Source organism: Syzygium oleosum, unplaced genomic scaffold (assembly GCF_021117445.2).
Source record: "Syzygium oleosum isolate NSW1041296 unplaced genomic scaffold, Sole_v2.1 Sole_v2.12, whole genome shotgun sequence".
NCBI lineage: Eukaryota > Viridiplantae > Streptophyta > Magnoliopsida > Myrtales > Myrtaceae > Syzygium > Syzygium oleosum.
The window spans coordinates 5,925,249-5,945,660 of record NW_026607496.1 but is presented as its reverse complement, the minus strand read 5'-3'; the positions used below and the strand labels follow the sequence as shown (position 1 = coordinate 5,945,660).

The 20,412-nt window shown below is 39.5% G+C and overlaps 1 protein-coding gene and 1 pseudogene across 1 annotated transcript; one reads left to right on the top strand and one right to left on the bottom strand.

The window, feature by feature from the left end:
* Positions 1-1,604: 1,604 nt before the first annotated feature.
* Positions 1,605-4,931, bottom strand: LOC115672396 (uncharacterized). The gene is made up of 2 exons (XM_030594204.2): positions 4,146-4,931; positions 1,605-2,301 (listed from the first exon to the last, which is right to left on the bottom strand). The coding sequence occupies exons 1-2, from the start codon at positions 4,616-4,618 to the stop codon at positions 2,055-2,057; spliced, it is 720 nt and encodes a 239-aa protein (XP_030450064.1). The 5' UTR covers positions 4,619-4,931; the 3' UTR covers positions 1,605-2,054.
* A 5,502-nt stretch (positions 4,932-10,433) lies between these two features.
* LOC115672182 (U1 small nuclear ribonucleoprotein C-like) lies at positions 10,434-16,592 on the top strand (annotated as a pseudogene).
* Positions 16,593-20,412: the final 3,820 nt, after the last annotated feature.

Genomic DNA, 20,412 nt, shown 5'->3' with positions numbered 1-20,412 from the left:
TTATTTCATATTCATAGGTTTTTTGCACAAGCATCCGATGTTGACTGTGATGTTTGTCTAGTTGGCAGACAATATTGGTAACTACTGGTTCAAATTAGAATTTGATAATTTCATATATCCTTGGTAACTTAATCTCCAAAATTAAATGTTGGTAAATCATTTGAGTCGTCAATAATATTCGACAATGTCGATTATTTCGTGTGAAATGTGGTCATTTTAATTCGTTGTAAACTCCGTGATTGTTGGTAAGCTATTGGAACAGTTCCTACTTCAGAAACAATAAGAAATAGGTGAGCAAGTTATTGGAAAAAATTGGTAATTATAAAAAGAAATCAAATAAAAGTTAGTAACTGAATCAAATAAGAGTTGCTAGTTTCGTGTAAAATTGGTTACTTAGGCTCCGCAAAACATGTTAGTAAATTATTATAATAGCTAGTAATTATGGAAAGAGGTTATAATTGCTTATAAAAGTTAGTAGCTCATAAAATAGCTTATAAAAATTGGTCTCTTTAGTAGGTTGGTAAGGTCTCAAACAAATGTTGGTAAAAACATTGCAATGGTACTTTCGAAAGAATCAAGTAAACATTGATAGCTAGACTCAAATAATTGTTGATAAAATATTGTGGTAGTTAGTAATTTAGGAACAATCAAACAATTATTGATAAGTGACTCAAATAAAACTTGATGATTTGATGAAATAATTGGTCACTTAAGCTCCGCAACTGAATGTTGATACGTTATTGAAATGATCGATAATTTTCACTAGTGTTGGTAATTTTGTGTAACACTTGATTACTTCAAATCGTTTGTAAACCCCGCAAACAAATGTTGGTAGATTGTTATACAGTCGATACTTTTTACTAATAAATGAACGTTACTAGTAAATTTAAGACATGGGTACTGCTAAAATCCAAAATTATCTGTGTTATTGAACAAGTTCGTAAGTAGAGTTAGTTATATTTGAACAAGTTGGGAGTCTCCACAATACAAAAGACTAAATGATTGCAATAGTTTTTAAAACAATCAAATACAGGTTGGTAAGTGACTCAAATTAAAATTCATATAAATAAAATTAGATGGTAACTCATCAAAGATAAGTTGGCAAAAAGCTCAAACTACAGTTGGTAATTTTCTATAAATGATTAGGAACTTCTTCTTTTTTAACACATTGTAAGCTTCAAACTTTTCCCGATAAATTTCATGAAAAGCCTGCAGTGAAATATAGTAGAATAAAAAACGAAGGACAAAATTCCAAATCAAAAGGAAAATTGAATCTGACCTTCCAAATCGTCGCAATCATTCATTAAATCTCTAGCACCTGTCAAACTAAAATCTCAATTTTTTTTTTTCATTTTGGTAGATCAAACCTTCAATATTTCAGGAAAAATTTAACCAAAGCACATTTTGAATTTCAAATTATGTCTGTTTATAGATTTAGCAGGAATAAAAGCTTCCAAGTTAGTATTTCTGCATTCAAATATCCATTTAAACATTTTACATTAATCTCAAACACATAAATTCGACTCAACCTAAATTATCTTAAGCTAATTAATCTACCTATACATAATTACTCTACTGCTTTGATTAAAAGGGTGAAGACATCATAGCAAATAAAACATTAAATATTCGCAATAAATGGCTTGAAAATCAGGATTAGACTTTACAAGACGGCTTCAATGATGATAAGCTATCATCAAGGGCGTTAGCAGGGCAATGATGAATATATATACAGTTGCACACTTCCTGACCCTTTTGACAGGGAACTCCAATTTAGTGCCAAACCACATATAATGTCAACGCAAGAAGGAAGAAAATTTAATAGCCGTACGCTCTTGAATCATGAGAAAACACTCCCATAAACATGTACCTCTGATTGTCCATGGAGGAGCACACTAAAATTGCACAGAATGACTCCACATGTAAATTGCTTTGAAGATGGTAAATGGAAAATTCCCTACTTTCCCTTCTTTTTTCCTTTCTGTAAATTTTACTCGTAAAAGCGACTGCTAAGTCCCTTGAATTTTTACGTGTGAAGAGAGTGCGGCGACCCGAGTCTACGACGACGGCACGTTGAAGTGGAAAAGCCACGATATGACAAAGGCAAATACTATGCAAGCAAGCAGCAAATTCAAGAAGCGGTGGCCCTGCCAGAAGTTCCGGGTCTCTGAAGACAGCGTTGGGGCGGCCGGGACGGCCGATGAGGCGGCGGGATTGTCGATCTCTATGGTCAACTGCTCGACCGACTCTACCTCACTGACGCCAGTAACGTTCCGTGCAATGGAGTTACAGATCTCGCAGGTCCTAGAAAGTCAGGGAGATCAAAATGAATCCAATCAAAGAATATCCAAAAAAAGAGGAGAGAGTATGTCATGCATAGTCTTAGAAATTACATTATGTAGATGGCTCTAGCTGGGCATCAGAATGAGGTTAAAGAGTATGCTAATGTCTATTGGACAGAGAAGAAGCTGGTTTTTCTACCAGGAAGGCCATAGGTGCAATACTGTGAACAATGGGGAGCTTAGATGTACACCGTGATTTTCGAAATCAACGCTAATGAAAGATCCCATTAAGCTGAATTGAATTGCATCAATGTATTTAAGAACTCGAAAATCCAAAATTTGAACTGATGTCCTTTCATCTTTTTCTTCTGCTGAATCATTGCATTTGCAGTGATTAAATTCTATCACCCCATGGATTAAATAGACTTCACTGCAAATTGGCAAAGCTCTTCAAAAGGTTACAGGTCTGATTATAGCATCTCACCAACCGGCAGAGACCAAAGTAAATGAAAGCTCAAGCACTTAAAGTTAATCCAGTAGCTTTAGAATCCCACATCTTTACTTCCGCAGCTTTTACATTTAAAGATTTCTTTAGACCTCAGTAGTATTTGAACATGAAGTATCAGTAAGAATTCATTCATCTTAGAAGAAACTAACTTATCCTTAGAAATATAACTCCTCTCGTGGCTTCAACTATAGCATAATAAAGTACTAATGAGCATTAATCCCATTGAATTAAAGCCATAGAACATGCAGAAGATCCAAGACTCGATGCATTAAAAAAACCAAAAGATGCATCATCAACATAGACGAGAGTGACGTGTTGATGCGTGAACAAAGAACCATATCATGATATGATGCTAGCAAAAACCTCGAAACTTAGAATATCCGTGCCACAAATGTCAGTTTCGAGGACCATGTGAATAACTGGAATCTACACAACCAGCAAGTGACGTGATTTTATGATCAAATCTGTTAAGAACAACAAACTTCAGCCCTAAGAAAATGACCAAATCACAAGGGTCCCTCCTCCACTTTTATAAAAGCAACAGAATATTGAGAGAGCAACAGAGTAAAGACTATAACGACTACTAAATATGAAAAATAAGAAAAAAGCATAATAGGGCGGTGCAGTTGGGCACGCAATCTGGTCACTCCGATGCTTTAGTCTTCCATCTTCTTCCCTTTTTTTCCCCTTTTTTTCCTTTTCATATTTATATCCCTCCTTTTTTCTTTTGGCTAAAGAATTTGTTGCTTCTATAATCACAGCAAGTCTACTTTTGATTGTCCCACTTACAAGGTCAGTGCTTCTTTTGACATATTACCAGCTGGTATAATGGCAGATGATCACATCCCGATTCCTAATCCTTCCATATCATCAGATTCAACTGCTATATTTCCCGGGACCCCCGATTCCTAATCCTTCCATATCATCATATTCAAATGCTATATTTCCCGGGACCTCTATATGATCCTCAAGGAACCATTCTTAAAGCAATAGTAATCATTGGATCACAAATGAATAAACATATTTCAGCCATTCCTCAAAATGTTTTCAAGTACTTATAAGTCAGGACACTCATAATTGAAATTACAGTAAAACAAAATTGCGTACAAGTCAACTGGAATGTAGAAAAGCCCAAATTCAAAATGCATGAGAATTAATCAATTATCAAGAATTTCCAACTCCACAAATCCCTATCAATTACCCTGTGAGACTAGCTAGAAGATGAAACAAATAATAGCAATTTGCATTAAGAACAGCTCCAGAAACAGAACAAACTGCAATCAGAAAACATTAAGCAGAAATTTTTGTTAATTTTTTTTTTTGGCTCTTTCTGTCACTTTTCTTTTGTTGGTACTTACTTGTTTCCCTTGATCTTGAACCAGGCCTCTGCACAATTCTTGTGGGCAGCACCCAAATCGCCCTTGCAAGAACAGCCCAGTTGGATCGGAGCCCCGGATTCGTGGCTGTTGCTCTCCAACCCCAAGTGGCAAATCCTGCAGTCCCTCTCTCTCTCCGCTCTCGCCAAATGCACCTTCACCTCCCTCCCTCCTCCCTCGGCCACCACCGAGCAATCCGACGCCGACGATGGCCTCCCCGACCCGCCCTCGGCGTCGTAGTCCACGTCCAGCACGCGGGAGAAGTTGGACTCGTCGTAGGACCCTCCGGCAGTGGAGTAGAACTGGGAGTAGCTCGAGCCGCTGCCGTCGTCGGCGTCGGAGAAACAGAGGCTCTCGTCGTCGTCGTCGTCGTCGTCGTCGCTGCTCCCGACGTGGCGGTCGTGGGTTTCGCCTCGCTCCAAATCGACGCGGGACATTTCAACGGAGGCCATCATGGGGCATACCCAGATGCTCAAAAACGGATTTTTCGGCACAACGGAGCCTGGGGAGGCTCAAAGTTCGGAACTTTCGGAGATTCAAGAACGAGACGGCGAGTTTCCGAGACCCCGAGAGGCAGTGTCGACCGAAGCGCTCGATTTAAAGGGAAGGGAGGAGACTGGTTTTGGATTAGGTGGCATTCCTCTCTACTCCACTGTGAGAGACTCCATGGAGCATCGGCTAAAAAAAACAAAAAGATGAAAAAATCTCAGTGGGGTTTGGGATTGACAAGGAGGAGAGGAGGAGGAAGAATAATGCCAGAGAGAGAGAGAGAGAGAGAGCGCAAGAGAACAAGAACAGTGACACAAAGAAAGAAAGAAACTGTCTTTTCAGAATGGGGCTGCTTTTGCTTTTTTGGCAGAGGGGGCAGGAGGGAAACGAGAGAAGGAAACTTGCAGGGGTGGGGATTCATTCACACATTATTCACAGAAGTTACACAGCACAGAAACGGAAGATTTCCAGCTGATTCCTTGCTATATTATAGTATTCCTGACAGGAGGAGGAGGAGGTGGTGGTGGTGGTGGTGGGGGAGGGAGATCGTTGTGCAGTGCGGGCCGGTGCAGCAAAGTCACCGAATCATTGACGATCTGTCGTGCGTCGGATGGCGAACTGGGGGTCGCGCTTCTCGTGCGCTTTTGGACGTGGATCGTGGGGTGCGGGTCGAGTGTGGACTATAATAAGGATCGAGATCGGTCAATGGGCAAAATTTCTGCACGAATTTGCTCGGTCCGTCGTCTCCCTCTTCTTGGCTTTTTCCATGTCTACTTTGCCTTTATCATCATAGAGCAAGACTTTTGCCTCTCCGGGTCGAAAAGACGGGCGAGCCCCCCCGGACCGTTTCGAAAGGGGGGCTCGGGCTCGGGCGCGGCGGGGTGGGAGGAGGGGTAGGGATGTCAAATGCACGATCCCCGTGTGCTTCGGATACGGATGTATTTGGTAGTCGGTCTTTGAGGGATGTAATTTTATAAGGGGGGGTCACGTCAGAGGGATTTGCTGCAGTTTTTGAGTATTGCTTTAACAAATTGGATTTTACTTGGTCTTAGTAGAAATCAGCACAAAGCTCAAGTTGTATTGGCCCTCTTTTTTTTTCCCTCTTTTTTTGGTGTAGCAGGTCGGGTGTCCAGACCGGTTCTCACAAACCTTAACGGGTCGTCCATCTTGTCGGACGATCTTAAAGACCCGTTTCTTCCTTGTATCTTCTTTTACTACGTTGGTGACCTTAAATAGTAAAAGAATCGGGAACGTGTGATTTGCGAAGAGGTAGTTTATAGTAGGATCCGGGCCCGAAAAAGAAAAAGGATAAAAACTGTCGATGGAATGTTGGAGTTATGCTTTGCTATCACATGAAGGGAAAAAAAAAGATATTCTACTTTTAAGGGATCATAATCATTTTTTTTTCTCTTTCCCTAATTACCTTCGAGTAGCTAATTTTATTTATTTTCTGTTTATGGACAATTACATAAATTACTAATTCCATTAACGTACTTCAGTTTTTAAATTTGATCTTCTCTATCTTCTAAGAATCTGACAAAAAATTTCAAATCTTAAAATATCTTCTCTTTCCATATACACATACATACATATATAATGTCTTTATATTGCCTCAGTAACTTCTTTCCATTTTTTTTTATAATAAAGTGATTTTGCAAAAAGATTTAATTCTACTTTTTCCGTTTTGCATAAATGTAATGTACACTTTTTCTAGTCTGATTTTTTTTTTGGAAAACTCTTTTAAATTGCTCCTAATTTTTCCATTTGGTTAGTTTTTAAAAAAAGGGTTCATCATACTTCCGGTGGCGTCTGAATTCTACCATCAGTGAAATAAATTTAGAATTTTTAATTAATTGATTAAGTTGCCGAAAATAATTAGATTCGCTTATTTTGAGAAAGAACTCCTTTTTCCTCTTTTGTCTTACTTCCACGATAAGCAATTTCCTATTTCTTCTAATGAAGTTGATCACTTTACTCTTTTGGCTTAAAGGAAAATATGGGTAAGTTATCCTCAATATTAGTTTTGGTCAAGAATAATGATGGCATTTTTTGTATATAGAGACGTAGATATTATTCTTTTTATTCCAATGTCATGCAAAATTTACTCCTTTTTCAAAACCATAAAAGTACACTCGAAACGCCAAAGTTTTTCCTAATATCTCTATATTCATGTACTTTCCCAAATAATAGTATGTATCTAAATTGTTACGACTTACATTATAAATAATAAATTAACAAGGCCGTATCAATATAGAAGCTTAAAGTTAATTAATTTGAAATGGTGGCCGTACGAGCGGTGGAGGATGTGGTTAATGATTGTTCAATCAAGCTTCCATTAGACAAAATAATATTTTAAATTGCAAAAAAAGGAAATTATCCAAAAATGTCCATAAAGCACGTAATTTTTAACATACGCCCATTTTTGCTTAAGAGAAACTCTTCTCAAAGAAATGTGGAAGGATCTTAGAGTGCGATTGTTTGAGGAAAACTTCGTGATAAAGGAAAATACTTTCCCAAATCAATTTGTAAAAAATGGTTACTTTTCCTTGTTTAGTGATATGTGACCGACAACGTCTTCTAGTGTTTGGATCTCATTTGGAAAATGATTTCAATCTCATGACTTTATCTCAAGCACAAAAAAAAAAAAAATCGAATTTTTGAATAATTTTTATTTTTCTCTTTTCTTTCTTTCTTTTCCATCTTCCTCCTCTATCGGTCGCTGGGCCTCGGCATGGTTGCGACAGGCTACTGGCGAGGGCGGACCTAGCGAGCCTTGGGCTGGCGAGCTCGAGCTTGCCCAAGGCTGGCAAGGTTGAGTTCATTCGAGGCCAACCTGTGCTTGTGACCGATCACAAGCTGGTGCCGAGGCTCAGTGACCTGCAGGAGGAAGAAGGAAAAGAAAAAAAAGAAAAGTAAAGAAAAAATAAAATATTAAATAATTCAATAGGAGCAATTCCGTTTTCACCTTCTTAGATTTATGAATTTACTTTTCTAATTTTATGCTTGAATATTTTCCTTGACTGGAAAGTGTTCTCTGTTGATTAATCATTTTCAACGAACCAAACTGACGCAAATTTAGAAAACTAATTTTGGGAAAACACTTTCCCTCAGACAAATGCACATTTATAGTTGTTCACGTAAATACTATTATGGGCTAAAATAGTTATTATTGTTCACGAATGCTCTCTTTTAAAGAATGTTTATTAAGATAAACAGAAAAATTATATTTAATTTTTTTCTCGGAGCAAATGGTAAATTAGATATTTCACCATTATAATAGTAGAAATTCTTCTTCGAAAATGCTCTTTATTAAGACATTTTAAGAAAGCCCTTTGTACCATGCAAAGAACGAGAAAAAATGTCTTGTCAAAGTCGTCATTTTAAAGGAAAAAATATCATGTACTTATGAAAACATTGACCATAATAAGATATTGGCAACTTAATCAGTCGGTTGAAATTTCCCAATTTGTTCCATTTATTGTGAAATTAGGGTTCCCTAGGGAGTGGACAGTATTAAAAACTCGGGAAATAAGGGCCCGAAGTGCCCTCATTTTCTCAAATAAAGGTATGAAGTGGACTTTATGTTAAATAAGAGCCTAAAGTTGCATGGCAATCTCAAATGAGGGTATGAAGTGGCTATTAGACTCTCAAATAAGGGCTTAACCTTGCCGACCGACGAAATATTCGTCCAAAAATAATTTTAATTGTTTTCTTTTTCCTTTTTTGTTTTTGTTCTTCGTCGGTGGTCGATTCCGATTGCCAGAACCAGCCATCGGCGAAGCCCTAGAGGGGTTGGGCGAGGGTGGCCCTCCTAGATTTGGCGAGGCCCACCCTCGTCGGCAACAGGCAAGGGCCCAGGTTGCCCTCGCCTGTTGCTTGCGAGAGTGGCCTTCACCTAGGTTTGGCAGAGGGCCGCCAAACCTGTGCAAGGGCCAGCGGCCCTCCGCAGACCTGGGTGAGGACCAGTGACCCTTGCCAGATTTGGACCCGACCCTCCCGGTTCTAGCAAGGACCTGGTGGCCCTTGCCTTTGGTTGATGAGGGTCGCTAGCCATGGCCACCGCCTCACTGGTGATAGGGCAACGGCCACAGAGGGGCAGCAACCACAGGCGGGGGAGGGCTCCCTTGTTTTTTTTAAAATTTTAACTTTAACTTTTTTTTGAGTTTGTTTTTTATGGAAAAAAAACACAAGGAAAAAAATCAAAAAAATCAAAAGAAATTAAAAGACGAAAATGCCCTTGACTCCGGTGAGGTTGAGCTCTTATTTAAGACTAAGATGGCTATTTCAGATCCTTATTTGAGGTAAGATTCATTTCAGGTCTTTATTTGAAAAAAAATAAGAGCACTTCATGTCCTTATTTGATACAAGGTCCACTTTATGCCCTTATTTGAGAAAATGAGAGCACTTCGGGCCCTTATTTGGAATTTTCCCAAAAAATTCTACAAAGAATGCCCAAATAAAATTACCAAACGAGATTATGACTTTATTTATTATGATTAGAATCACCAATCTTTATATGCACTAAACAATGATAGCAATTATGATTAGAGTCAAGGTAAAAGATCAACGAATTTATAGTAGAATTTTAAAATCGAAACAATAGCATGCTTTTAAAGATTGAGAAGAACAAATAACAAATGTTGGGCACATAAATGAAAAACATCGACACAAAAATCACATCACAATTTGAGACTCTATAACTTATAAGGTTGCATATATATTAGGCAATTCAACCTGATAAGACCAATGAGGTTTGCCCCAGTGACCACTCTTCCTACTTAGGAAGGAGGAGGTGCGGAGTTCGAATCTCCACCTTCTCGAGAGAGCTATCTACTTAAGAAGGGAAATGTGGGGAGTTTGAATCCCCACCTTCTCAGGAGGGCTAGGGGTAATATCAGTTGTGAGTTTCGACTTTTACGCTCTGCAAGAAGTATGGTAAAAGCCTGAGAGTGAGTTGAGAATTAGAGTAGGATAGACAAAAAAAAAAAAAAAACTGATAAGGAAATCGCAAAAGAAAAATAAATAAATTAAAAAGGGACACTTCAAAATAAAATTGGGTTCATACTACCAAAAATTCAAAACTAATCCACACTTGCATCATTAACGCAAAATTAATTTTCGTATAACAAAAAATCCTAAATTAGTATACCGGTGACAAATTTGCCACCCATTTACCTTCCGGCCAATATCATGTAAATTGCCGATGTGGAAATACTCGTGACAAACGACTCGGATGATCAGTGCGTGACATGGCTCTGATGTGGAAATTCAATATAAACGAGTCTTTTAAACCACATTGTTTTGAGAAGCTAGGTCTGAAGGATAATGAATCGAGATTGGAAGATCTGCTAAATTTTCCCTAAGAGCTCTCTTACATCTCGAAAATCTGTTAAAATAACTAATTTTGTCACGATTTTCCTCACATTTTGGTAATTTCGTCACCGGCGTGCGATTTGGGATTTTTATGACACGAAAATTAGTTTGGGCAAACGTGGCACATTTACCGGCTTGAAATCTTTTGTGATACGAAAATTAGTTGGGTAAATGTGAATTAATTCTAGTAAAATGTAAGAAAAAGATTCTCCAAATTTTTAGGTTATTATTATTCGACCATTAGACTAATTTGCCCGTATTTTCTTGTGGAAATAACTCTAAGAATATCCCAAAACCCAAATGCGAAGTCCCGCTCGCGGCTCAACTCTCTCGTCAGTCTCGAACAGCGGCGGCCGCGCCGGCAGCCTCCCGCCGTCCGTCCGTCCGTCCGACCGCCGGCCGCCGCCGCCGCCGCCGCCGCCGCCGCCACCAAGCAAGCTCCGTCGGCTGCCGTCGGCGCGAGCAACCTCCCTCATTGAGCAACCTCTGTCCGCCGCCAACCTGCGACCCGCGAGGAAAGCAGAACCGCTGTCCGTCGACCCTCGATCCACGAACAACCTCTCCTGAGCTCGAAAGCCACCATGCCCCGGTACGTTCGACACGTACGGTACATTCGCGTCTTTCTTGTATCGGGATGTCACCCTGCTTGGTTTCTGCTTAGTTTTGTCCTTTTGGGTGATGGTTGGCAGGTATTACTGTGACTACTGCGATACTTACTTGACGCACGACTCTGTAAGCCCTGCTCGCTTCGTCCAATTTCACTCTCTTCGTTTGTAAAATCTTCAGCTCTTTACGATTGGCGAATGATGTTGATGGTTGGGTCTTTTTCATTTTCCTGTTTAGTGTCGTCGATCGAATTCTTAATCCTGTTGGCATTGTGCTGTATCTGATTTGCAATCTTGACCCGTTTATGAGTTGGGAAGTGTAAGTACTTGGGGACAACAAAGGAAGGACTTTGAAATGATATGCCGAAATGCTGCATGCTTTCTCCAAGTTGCTCATGGACCTTAGCTCTGGGTAGTGACTATCTTATCGCAGGTGTTTAACGACATCTGCCCTTTTGACCTTGTGTTCATGAGATTGGGTTCATTCGCCTAAGATAACTACACGTCACGTTTATTTTTACTAACTTTCTTGGTAAACTATAATCGTGATTCGCGTGCACTAGTCTTTTGATTCTTTAGAGCTTCAGGATGCCCAAAGCTTTTCGTAACTAATTGTGTTTTTTGATACTTCAGCCGTCAGTCAGAAAGCAGCACAATGCAGGGTACAAGCACAAGGTACTTTATCTTAGCAGCGCCTGCGTTGCTTTCCTTTCTTTCTTTTCTTGGTTGTAATATTTCGAATGAGCTTCGAGCTTTCACCATGTTGCCTTTCGGTGCATTTATCTTCGGTTTTTAAAGAAGCCTTGTTCTTAATTACTGGTTTGAACTTGAATTTGTGACTGGTTTTAGGCAAATGTGCGTATCTACTATCAGCAATTTGAGGAGCAGCAAACTCAAAGTTTAATTGACCAAAGGATTAAGGAACATTTAGGGCAAGCAGCAGCTTTCCAACAAGTTGGTGCCGCTTATAATCAACATCTTATGGCTCAGAGGCCTCGATTACCTGTACTACCAACACCTATGATGCCCATGGGACCGAATATGCAGTTGGCTCCTGGAATGAGGCCACCACCTGGTGCTCCAGGTATTATGTTGATCTCCAGACTGGCTAATACATGAATTCTGATACATACTTTGAGCAAGTAGCTTCCATGTGTTTTGCTCCGTTGATTGACTAGGGACCATGATTTTCATTTGTGTCCGGGCTTTGTTAAAGTAATGAATTTTATTGGTGGAAATTTTTGGCATGAGTTGTAGATTTTTTAGCTAAACCATATGGTGATGCTCTGTACCAATAGTGAGCAATGAGAGCTAACTTGTAAATATGTGGAACTGAAATCTCGATGTTACTTGCATTTTCTCTGAATGATAAATAAAGTTCAATTTAAGAAGTTGCTGTGGGGTATTGCCCCTATGCGGTACAGCTTCACAAGGGAAGCCAAAAGTTATGCCAATACGATTGTTTCGAACATTTCCAACAAAAGGTAAGTATGAAAATTGAAGTTTCCTACAATACCAAAAGTGAGGGGTATATACTTAGTTATCCCTAAAAGAATCCCAAGGATATCTGCTTTTTGAAATGCCTATCGTTTCTTTCTTTTTCTTTTTCTTTTTCTTTTTGTCATTGATAATTCATCAGCAAGCTTTGCATTACTAATCATGAACAAATACAAGTGGAATATGTGTACAACCCCAACAAACTAGCAAATCTACGGCTCAATGATGTAGGACAATCTGATTGGTTGAATCAGAAGTACTGTTTTAAGGCTGTGAACAGAACCAGTGAACAGTAATGTAGGGTTTAAATTGGCTGATAAGTGAATGATGGAGAAATTGGTAAGAGTTTGGGTGATGTTGTAAGAAAGGTTAGGAGAGAAGAGGAAAATGCTTTAGGCTTCACTTCCAAAGTGCCTAAGCATCACACCTAGGGGAGAATTGCTCTGTACAACTCTCAGCAAAGAAATGCTGAAATTGTATTCACTCATCAAATAGATACATCATAAGCCAAAGGAAGACCATTTTAAAAGACTCAACTAGTCTCTATTCTAATTGGGAAACTCTTAAATAAGAAACCTAAGAATATCTCCTACCTTAAAAACTGGGAAACATAATATCCTAGAAACTACGAAACACAAAGTTCCATTTCAAATAAAAAGAAAGATTATTTTCTAAAAAGACTCAACGATTCTAAACACTTAATAAAGATTCTTAATCTAATAAGGCAAATTAAGCAAATTATCATCTAAAACTAAATCTTCATTTGGCACGCCTTTTGTAAGTCTTCAAAGGTTGTTGCCACAGTCCTCCATCATCACATACACGAGCAAACTGCAGAAACAGTTGGTATAGCTCTACAACCCAGACAAGTAACAACACTCTCAGATCAAACAAGGACACAAAACTCCGATACAAAACTTCAAAGACACAACAGTTACAAAGAATGCCCCCAAGAATCACAAAGCTACCTATGACATGCCTATTGTTTCTTCGGAATGAGCTGAAATATGAAGAGAGGAACTATCTGAGTAACTTTCTTCTTTTAAACAGAGAATTTAATGGCCCCTCTCCAAGCCCAACGTTCTTGTTGCACTGTGCATAAAGTAATCCACTTTGCTCCTGAAACTGCAAAACTCGTGGTCCTAACCTAATTACTCCAGTGACAATGTAGCAATAAGTGATTAACACTCTCTTCTTCATTCTTGCATTAAAACATCTATTACCAATGTTTTCCTATCTTTGAAGATTATCCAAATTGAGATTATATCTCCGAGCTGCTTCCAAAGAGAAAAAAGAAACCTTTACTTTCCCAAGTGGAAACCGTGTTTCGTTGCACTTGCAGTTGACTAAAAAAGAGATTAGAGCAGTAGGATTTAATAGATAAATTTCTACATGCACAAAAGTTTCAATCATAGACTGTTGTCCTCTCCCCCACCTGGCGCCATCTAAAATAGCACTCAAAAAAGTTAAGAGAAAGCGTTGAGCTCCTTATCTTGAGTCCTATGTAAAAATTACACCTTCCACCCAATTGTCTATTTTTTTCTGTGTCAATGATCACCCGCATGAACTGTCATGGTCCTTGTTAATGCAAACCAATCGGAAAATATATCGTTTAAGGCATCTGTCATCCCGTGACACAGTTTTCCTACAATTGCCTACTCCCGTGACACATGCTTTATTTGCTTTGAAAGCCAAATCTTGTGTGCTCCTCGATTAGACATTGTTATTCACTATACATCTTCCTAAACCAATTATGAAACTATACACTCCTTAACAAACTGTCTTTCTCCATATCAAACCTTTACAGCCATTCCCAACCTTATTGAAAGAATGCCTATCCACTTAGTGTCTATGTTCATTATCTCATTTTGTGGATGGTATAAGAAGGCCTATCTTCTACAGACACTTTGTCTGAACATAGATTGGCAGATAATGTTGAAACGGTTAGCATCATCCATTTTGGATGACACAGCGTTTCACGAAATTGTTAGTATTGTTTGCCTTATTGTCTTGCAAGATCTTCCAAATGAAACATATACCATCTTGGAGACTGAAATTTTTCTTTTGTTCTTTTGTTTAACTGTCAATTTTTCAGTATTTTATGCTCACATATGGAAAAATAAATAGAGTAAAGCTCTTTTAAAGTTAGTTAGATTGGACATTGGCGGTGTGGATGTTGCTATGAGCTGAGTAAATGTCCTTGTGGAAGTGTTCGTGTTAACATGGGTAAGATGGAGTGTAGGAAACGTAGTAGGATAAATGCTGCATACTATGTATGAGCACAGATGGATAGATGATGCTGACTTCTTGTGTTTTTTCTTTTGTTATTTCTTTAACTCAACATGTAAAGGGTTACTTCTGAAAGGCAAGGACAATTACAAATATAAGTTAATTCACTCTGAATTGTTTCTAATGGTGACAATTGTCAAATCATAGTCATTATTTGGTGGGAATAGACATTGTATCATACTTAATTAGTTCTTATGCTAGGCACAAACTTCACGTATTTTATAACGTGCTGTGTTTTTTTTTCATGAGTTTTAGTTATGGTTTACTTTTCTCCTGTTCCTTTCCCTTCCATTCAAAAACATCGCATCATATTAATAATGCTTTTACTTTTTCTTTTGGATGTGGTAAATTTTTTGATGAGCAAGCAGTATGTTCCATGTATGTTCTCATGGTTAGTTTGATATACTTCTGGTAAGCTTGTATCATCTATTAATTGAGAGAGCCTGCTGCCTTCTACTGATGTCTTTTATTTCCACAGATATTACTTTCTATTTTAAGATGGCTGTCAGAGGAGAAACATGGGCCTAATTTTATTGGTTGTAATTTCTTTGGCAGGCTACATTCCTCCTCCAGGGATGCCACCAATGGCGCCACCCCCTGGTGCTCCCTCTATGCCTCAGATGAATGGCATGCCAAGGCCTCTTACATTGAATGTCCCTCCTACAGTTCCTGGAAGTGCACCAACCTAACCTCTTCTGGTAGCGCCCCCTCAATGGTTGCACCTCCTACCTATCAAACAAATCCAGCAGGACCAACTAGCAGAGGCTTTGACAGTTTTAATGCTAATGCTAAAGCTCCTGATGCTAATCATTAGTTTTGCTCTGATAGGTGCTTTTGCTTCTTAAATTGCAGCTTTTTTTAGCCGGTAAAGAGATATATCTTTTATTATTCTTTAGCATAATTTTCAGTGCCCATAGGTGGTTCATTCTTGTATGAAATGAAGTTTCTGAATGCGAGAGGAATACGGGAGTGTCTTGCTTAATAGAGGGGTGGGATACATAGAAAATAAGCTCAAAACCCAAAGAGTTCATCTACCAGAGAGATTTTGCTACGACTATCAAAGATTTGCATCGTTAATCATCTTTCAGGTATTTCAAAAGTATTTAGTTTTCAATTATATATGTCTCTAAATATATAGATAGAAGACAGAGACTTTTTGTCTTCAAAAGCTTTCTGTTCCTCTATTTGCAAAGTTGCCACTATATGAACATATAGACTAACTCTCTCTCACAGAATGGGACTTCCACAGTTTGGCTAGCCCACTCTTGCTCATCATACCTGCCATGACCCCATTTCATTGCTGTACATGAAAAGAATGACCAAATTTTCCATGTACGCGGGCAGTGATTCGTGCACATTTTCAGTACTTTTACCTCCATTTTCAAAGGTTCTAAGTGGGAGCTTCGCCCACTCTTCCTCTGATGAACGTCACTAAGAAACCACTAGTGGATAAATGTACCGTGACCATAGCAAGTATAGTTCTTGAACTGATTGGAATTTGTCTTGCATGGCCTAGTCTGAGAATTCATTGGAATTAGGATGCTAATTAGATATGTTATCCATAGCAACCTTCTCTACTGTAATCCAATTATGTTCCCTTCTACTATAATTATCCGGACAGAGAAAGAGAGTATACTTCTTCCTTCATTTATTTTATGTATTTTCATTGCATCGTCAAACACAGCCTTTGAGTTTTCTTGTGCCGTTGGTTAATTCTTTCATCAAATTATGAGTTGGGGACTCTTGGATGGTTGAATTTGGGTATTTTCACATTGCTCGTGAATAACTAGTCTGTGATCCTCATTTGCATTTCCCTGGATGTGGGTGTCCTCTCTGATTTCATTTCTGGTTTGACAGGGTATTTACAAGTATATTCTTGAAACAGGCAGCCAGGGAAAGCAGGATTTGTGTCCATGGTGCAACCAGTGGATGCCCTTTAGATTATGAGGGTGCCTATACGGTGCTGAAGTTATAAGCTCTGTGCTATGCTATCACTTTGTAGACAATGACTATAATCTAAACTATCTTCTTCCAATTGGTAACTCGTTTGTGGATCATGGTTCAATTGTCAGGCTGTTTATAGTCTAGGGAGCCCTTAATTTTGCAGAACCCCACTCGGAAAATCACCCTTTTCTGCTGCTGAATGAGATTGAGGCGTTATGATTGCCTGTCTTCATATCCCGGTTGCCATTTATATTTGAAGCTTTCTGTGGAGCAGAATATCCTTATGTTGTTGAGATAATGTCTCCTTGGTCACCCTTTTTCTGACTTGATCGTATATGGTAGCGTATTCCAAACCGCCATTGCCTAAAATAAGGTCTTACTGTTGTGAATAGGTCCAGTGAGGATCAAGTTATGGTACTGCATTGGTATAACTGTAGCTAAAATATAGTGGTGCTAGAAGTGCTATGACTTTTATGTTTGGTAATACATGATTTAAAACTGCAGCACCTCGAAAGTGGGCAAGACAGTTTCCTAAATGCTAGTATAAGCTGCTATAACTTTGGAGGCGTTGCAATCATCAAGGGGAAAAGTGCTAAAAAAGTCCTAAACCTTTTGCATTAGTGCCAATTTAGTCTTAAATCTTTTTTTGGTGCCAATTTAGTTCTAAACCTTTTGCATTAGTGCCAATTTAGTCCTAAACCTTTTTTTGGTGCCAATTCAGTCCTAAACCTTTTAAATTGGTGCCAATTCAGTCCTAAACCTTTTGTTTTTGTGCCAATTTAGTCCTTCCGGTCAATTTTGATCGGAATTTGCCGACGTGGACGCCTGCCGGCCGGCGGCCGGTCACCGGCGCTGACGTGGACAACTTTAATATTATTTTAATATTTTTTTGAATTTTTATTTTTTTCCTTGTTTTTTCTTTTTTTTTCCACTTTTTTTTTTGGTTTCTCCCTCCTCCCTTTGACCGGTCGCCGGTCCGGCGACTGGCCAGAGGCCGGCGAGCTCGACCTCGCCGGCCCCCGGCGAGGGCGGGCCTCGCCCAACCATGGCGAGGCTTGCCCTCGCCGGAGGCCGCGGCGAGGGCGAGCCTCGCCATGGTCGGGCGAGGCTCGAGCCCTCGCCGGAGGCCGCGGCGAGGGCGAGCCTCGCCATGGTCGGGCGAGGCCCGACCTCGCCGGATCTGGCGAGGTCGCTGGGCGAGGCTCGACCTCGCTAGATCCGGCGACCGGCCAGAGGGAGGAGGGAGAGACCAAAAAAAAAAGTGGAAAAAAAAGAAAAAAAAGGAAAAAAAATAAAAATTCAAAAAAATATTAAAGTTGTCCACGTCGGCACCACGTCAGCGCCGGTGACCGGCCGACAGGTGTCCACGTCGGCAAATTTCGATCAAAATTGGCCGGAAGGACTAAATTGACACAAAAACAAAAGGTTTAGGACTGAATTGGCACCAATTTAAAAGGTTTAGGACTGAATTGGCACCAAAAAAAGGTTTAGGACTAAATTGGCACAAATGCAAAAGGTTTAGGACTGAATTGGCACAAAAAAAAGGTTTAGGACTAAATTGGCACTAATACAAAAGGTTTAGGACTTTTTTGGCACTTTTCCCAATCATCAGGTGTTTGCCAAATACATCTCATTCCACCGCGGAGACTGTTACAGGAATTTGCATAACATAACCACCGAATCTCCTCATAGATTTCAGCAAGTTTGGTTGCAATCCAACTTGTTTGGACTTTGTCAAACTTGAAATCACTTTTATCTTCAAGCCTCAAATGTAGTTTATAAGTAGTTTCAAGGGATTGCATATTTTGTCAAGTTTTGGAATCCAAAGATTGGTAACATGGAAAGAATAGTTTTTAAAATCCGTTTTGCTTGAAATCAGAAACGTGATTATTCTTTTGTTTGGTAAATCCTTACAAATCGGACTGCAGAAAATGTGATCGTTCCTTATTAGCCGAATTGCTGGAAATTGGACTAGCAAGTTCTGGTCTCTCGTGGAGGCATTATACGTACCGAATGCCCGACGTGAACAGCTCCTAATCACAACACGTCGCATCACATGGGACGATTTCTTTCTAGATTGGTTTCACCATTTTATAAAAAAGGAAAATTGTTACGTCGGTGTAATATATGTACTAAATTGAATTTCGACCGTTAAATCCGACGAGTCCCATATGGGTCCCGCGTCGATCCCATCATATTTGGCTATTTAAATTTATTTTTGTGAGAATTTGTGGGATCACTGCCGATTGTTTTAAAAGTTTAAGCTGTTAGATGAATGCGTGATTTATTAATTAAACATTCTAACACTCCCTCTCATGCTTAGTCCGGTCTTTTTTACCTAGTACTAAGCATGGACATATTTAATTGGGAAGACAAATGGAGACTAGAAAGATTTAAACTTAGGACATTCAGCTTTGATAACATTTGTCACGAGCCGGCAGTTCTTTGGCCGCAAAATAGCCCGTGCGGCACCTAGTGAGTCGAGAAGACCTTAGGTCAGCCTTCATTCTATAGTTGTTCCTAATAACAATACGGCGAATAACATTCTTGTATCGGATCGTACCACGCCCAACTTAGCTCGGGTACGAGACACCCATAACACTTTGTGCACAACAATTGGTTTCGGTCTTGTCATGGTCTCATTAGGAGAGCGGCATCAGCTCCCGATTAGTTTGTGCACGGGAGGCCAACCCTGCCTTCAAAACTCCTAAGGGTATATTCATTATAACCTAAAACTCCTAGCACAAACCACATTGACGTTATTCCCACAAACCAATTGTATCATCCCCTCCATATCACTCACTCTTCACCCCGATATCATCAAGCTCCACTCACAAGGGTATGAGAATACAGGAAAATTACGGTCCATGACATTCTCTTTCACTCAATTCTGCAACGCCATTGTTGCGGGTTATTCTATCGCTTCCCTGCATTCTTCAACCATTAATGCGCCACTCCGGGTCATACATTGAATGGCAATGCTCACCCAACAGAACAAACCACTCTACTCCACTAGTAGCTTCCCCTGATCAAAGCTGTTCATGCATCTCTGGTCAGTTGTGCTTCCTGACAAGTGTGGCATCCGAGCTAACTGCACTCCCTTGGCAGTATATTCTTTCATCTACTAGACTTCTCTTGATCTTAGGAGGCTAATAGAGGGTTTTCCCCTTGTTGGAAACGTGATAACTTACCTCCTTTCGAGGTTCGTCAATTGATCCAGGAACGTTATCCCTATTCAGTAAGCAATTCGATTCCTCCCTGTGCCTCCATTGTTGTTCTAGAAGCAAGTTGAGAGCCGCACTTTGTCAGAGCCTCTTTTGCTCCGTCGATTCACTCTCCGCCCTCATAGGACTAGGCAGGCCATAGACTTTCCCTGAATCACCCACCTACTGGAGGGATTATGCTTTGATACCATTTGTGAAATTTTGTGGGACCATTGCCAACTGTCAGAAGTTTAAGCTATTAGATGAAGGCGTGACTTATTATTTAAACATTCTAACAATTTTTGCATATGTACCGGGTTTGTTGAATAAATTCTTCGTTTTACATTTGGTTCTTGTATGACGTTATTACTAGTTTCAGAAAAAAAAATGCAACTTCAAGTCAAATCTGCGCTACTTATGTCCACACTAAGATAATTTAATTAGAGAGATTGGTGAGATTTTACCTCTTAATTTAGTTTGGTCCATCACAGCCAACCAATACGTGCTAACGAGTGCAATTGTGCAAACAGAGGCTTTTGCTCTCAAGCAGTCCTTGTCCAAAACCGGTCAAACGTTTGGCCCATTCCTACTTAGGAATTGAGTTTTGTCCTATGTAGTCATTATCATTATTTTTTGCTAAGATGGCAATGATGATACTTGTAGATTTGGTTCTAACTACTCCTAAGATAGGAGTTCAGTTTATTAAAATTTTAACTTAACTAACCCAAATGAACCAAATCAACTTCATATTCAGACAGATGGTGATAGTTTTGACCCTGGACCGAGTCTAATGCTTCTAAAGTTCTAAACCACATTGTTTATTAGTACATGCTCATATAGAATGTCAGT

Excerpts from the sequence above, each read along its gene's own strand:
- LOC115672396 (XM_030594204.2), bottom strand. The coding sequence starts at position 4,618 with ATGATGGCCTCCGTTGAAATGTCCCGCGTCGATTTGGAGCGAGGCGAA. Across the intron at positions 2,302-4,145 it reads TTCAAGATCAAGGGAAACAA|GACCTGCGAGATCTGTAACT; the intron begins GTAAGTACCAAC and ends CTGACTTTCTAG.